Source organism: Terrapene carolina, unplaced genomic scaffold (assembly GCF_002925995.2).
Source record: "Terrapene carolina triunguis isolate 2854851 unplaced genomic scaffold, T_m_triunguis-2.0 Scaffold231, whole genome shotgun sequence".
Taxonomy (NCBI): domain Eukaryota; kingdom Metazoa; phylum Chordata; order Testudines; family Emydidae; genus Terrapene; species Terrapene triunguis.
The window spans coordinates 18,043,378-18,046,462 of record NW_020664582.1 but is presented as its reverse complement, the minus strand read 5'-3'; the positions used below and the strand labels follow the sequence as shown (position 1 = coordinate 18,046,462).

At 43.0% G+C, this 3,085-nt stretch overlaps 1 protein-coding gene across 1 annotated transcript in view; it reads left to right on the top strand.

Moving 5' to 3' along the window:
- EFCAB5 (EF-hand calcium binding domain 5) overlaps positions 1 to 3,079 on the top strand; it is a 50,344-nt gene extending 47,265 nt beyond the window's left edge. The window contains 2 exon segments of the mRNA XM_029912535.1: positions 1,344 to 1,550; positions 1,553 to 3,079. Coding sequence (XP_029768395.1) covers positions 1,344 to 1,550; positions 1,553 to 1,599 — 254 coding nt within the window. The 3' untranslated portion in view covers positions 1,600 to 3,079.
- The last annotated feature ends 6 nt before the right edge of the window (positions 3,080 to 3,085 follow it).

Sequence of the window (3,085 nt, the reverse complement as noted above, 5' to 3'; positions counted from 1 at the left end):
TCAGCTACGTGAATAACGTAGCTGAAGTCGACATACCTTAGTTCGAACTTACCGCGGTTCAGACGCGGTCCACACGCGGCAGGCAGGCTCCCCGTCGACTCCGCGGTACTCCTCTCACCGAGCTGGAGTACCGCAGTCGACGGCGAGCACTTCCTGGTTCGACTTATCGCGTCCAGACCAGACGCGATAAGTCGAGCCCAGAACTTCGATCCCCAGCCGCCGAACTAGCGGCTGGGTGTAGACCAGCCCATAGTCACCTTCCTACAACTCTAAAAACGACTATCAAAGGAATTTAATATATAATATCAAATATTTGTATTTACCCTTCAACAGGTCTTTCTACCTGACTCTGCCATGCCTATGTCATTACCTTGTCTTTGGGTCAACGCACAGTTGGATGCGCGCACAACACACAAGTGTATTCGTTTCTTTGGTTCAACCATGCACATGTTAAAAGGACCTTTTAAAACTCAATAGGCCAAGTTCAGCCCAGGTGAAACTCGGTTGATTTGCCCTATTGAACCCAGACCTGAATTTTCCAGCATATTTACAGGGCTGATTCATTCCAACCATCCAAACTGAAAGACATGCAAACACATCTAACAGGACAAGAATGAACTTTGCTGTCTAATAGTCAAACAAGGTGGGTGAGGTATCTTTTATTGGACCAACATCTGTTGGTGAGAGAGACAAAGAAGAGCTCTTTGTGGCTCAAAAGCTTGTCTCTTTCACCAGTAGAAGTTGGTCCAATAAAAGATATTACCTCACCCCCTTGTCTCGCTAATATCCTGGGATGGACAAGGCTACAACTACACTGCACAGAAAAGTCAGACAGTAACGCCAGAGGGTTTGTTTGCTCCCAGCAGGTGTCAGCGTTCTAACATACCAATCATGAATGCTGCTTGTCTCATTTTAAAAAATCTATAGCATTTGTAAAGCAAATTCAATGGATTGAAAAGGCAAATTACTACTTTATAAACAGCCATGGAATATTAGCATGTTTCTATTGCAGAAAAGCTACGTTGGGCAATCAATAATGCAGCAGTGGATGATGGTTACTAATTCTCATCCAGCTAGAAAGTATGGTTGTAGTTCGTCTTAAAGTAGGAACTTCCTACTGCAGTTTGACTCTTGGGATGCTCACTTTGGATTTCTTCAGTAAGTGAGAAATCTAGGTCATGATTCTGCATCAGAATCTGCTAGTATGGGGCCCCTAAGCTTGTGCAATATTCCACTAACTTTTGGACTCCACATGGGTACAGTGATCTATGCTAGTGGGTCATGCTAGAGCACTGGCCCTAATTTTGAAATGGACTTCGGTGTTATGGTTTTGTTTGTTTTAGGTATACCTAGAGAAGAGGTGTGGAAGAATAACTCAGTTCCAGCTGAATACCTGTACAACTGGGCACTTACCTGTCTATCGCTACTAGAGCTTACAAAGGAACTACAGCATACGCAAGATTCACCTTTAGCATCTCTAACTCCAAGACCCAGCCTGATTGCATATAAGTCAACAGAAGTTTTGCTGTCCTCTAACCCTAGTGATTTTATTATTTAATGTTACTTTTAAATGTTTGGCTTTACGTTTGCTATTCATAGCTAATAAACATAAGTTGCTTAACAGGTGTAGAAAAGCATTAGGAATATCTAAGTAATTTATTTAGAAATGTTAAAAGGAACAATTCTGATAGCACAGGTGGGTCATTCTAAACTCAAGAGACTTGACCGAAGAGAATACTCTCCGGTTTTCATTTAATTCTGACAAGAGAAGAGGATTAAACAAGAGGAAACATATAACTTGTATGTCTACCACATTACATGATTCATAAATGATAACAGAAAAAATCCTTATGAATATTTAGCAAAGATTAATTTTCCTAAAATGACATTTTCCAAGTCACTTTAAGCCTAGAAAGGATTGTTGAACAGCATGCTTTCAGCTACTCTCAATGGGCAGTACACTTATTCTGGAAAATCCCTCTGGTTTTAATGTGACAGGAGTTTTCTTATTGGGTTAAAGCTTGTTTACAGCAAACTTTACTGCTCCGTTGCAAGATTCCATCTTTGCAATAAAGTATCTTTTGGCAGAATCAGTTTTTTAATAAAATGTTGGGAAATTAAACTTCTTTTTCTTTATTTAGTTGACAAAGTGTGATGTCTTCCAAATACTTTCTAATTTGAGATTGCAGGTTGCTTTTAACCTCCCCATATAAAACGATGGTGATTATCTGATAGCTGCTTCTAACCGGCAAGTGGGTTTCATATTTTTGTTGGGGGAAAGGCTTTTCAGGTCACTTGCAGTGATATTTCTAGGAACAATGTCTTTACAGATATTATACTGATAGCCACAAGCACTTGTCCCTTCAGAAGATGCTCACAAACAATCCATTGTGAATACAAATTACTTACTAAGCTTTATGAATGGAACAGAAAAGGAAGGGTGCTTATATATTACATGGTTTGCTTCAGCGAGTCAGGTAACACACCAGGGCTTTGTCTAGGTCAGTGTCTCCACCTTTTCAGGTAACTGAACCAAACTAAGACCTCAGCTACACTTGCCTGTACTGCTGTCACCCATCTGAACATTGCACTGCATTAGAGCTTGATCACAATTTGGAGGAGCCAAAGGTCCATTGCAGGCAGAGTGTGCCCAGCTGACTGTGAGGCAGGCAGCAGACACAGGAACTTCATTAAGGTAGAGGGGATCAGACTAACGCAAGCAGAGAGTACCAGGACTTGTATGTACCCAGGCTAAACATCACTCGGAGAAAGCCTGTTTCCCTCCTTCTCATAGCACGATTCTTACATTGTCAAACGATCAGTTCTCCTCCAACAAGAAAACATCTGTGCCTGGACTCTGGATGCATCAGCATCTCACGGCATGTCATTGCTCTGCTCAGACTGTTTCCATGCGCGGTGTTAGGGTCCCCGATTCTCCCCTGCGCCAGCGGACAGTCCCGCCTGGGGAGCGGGCAGCTGAGAGTTCCCCTCTGACGGGGCTGGCGGCGTTTGATACCCAGTTGGCACCGCTACAAGCAGCTTCTCCCTGGGCAGGGCCCCGGAGAAGGTCCCTGGGGAGGGGGGA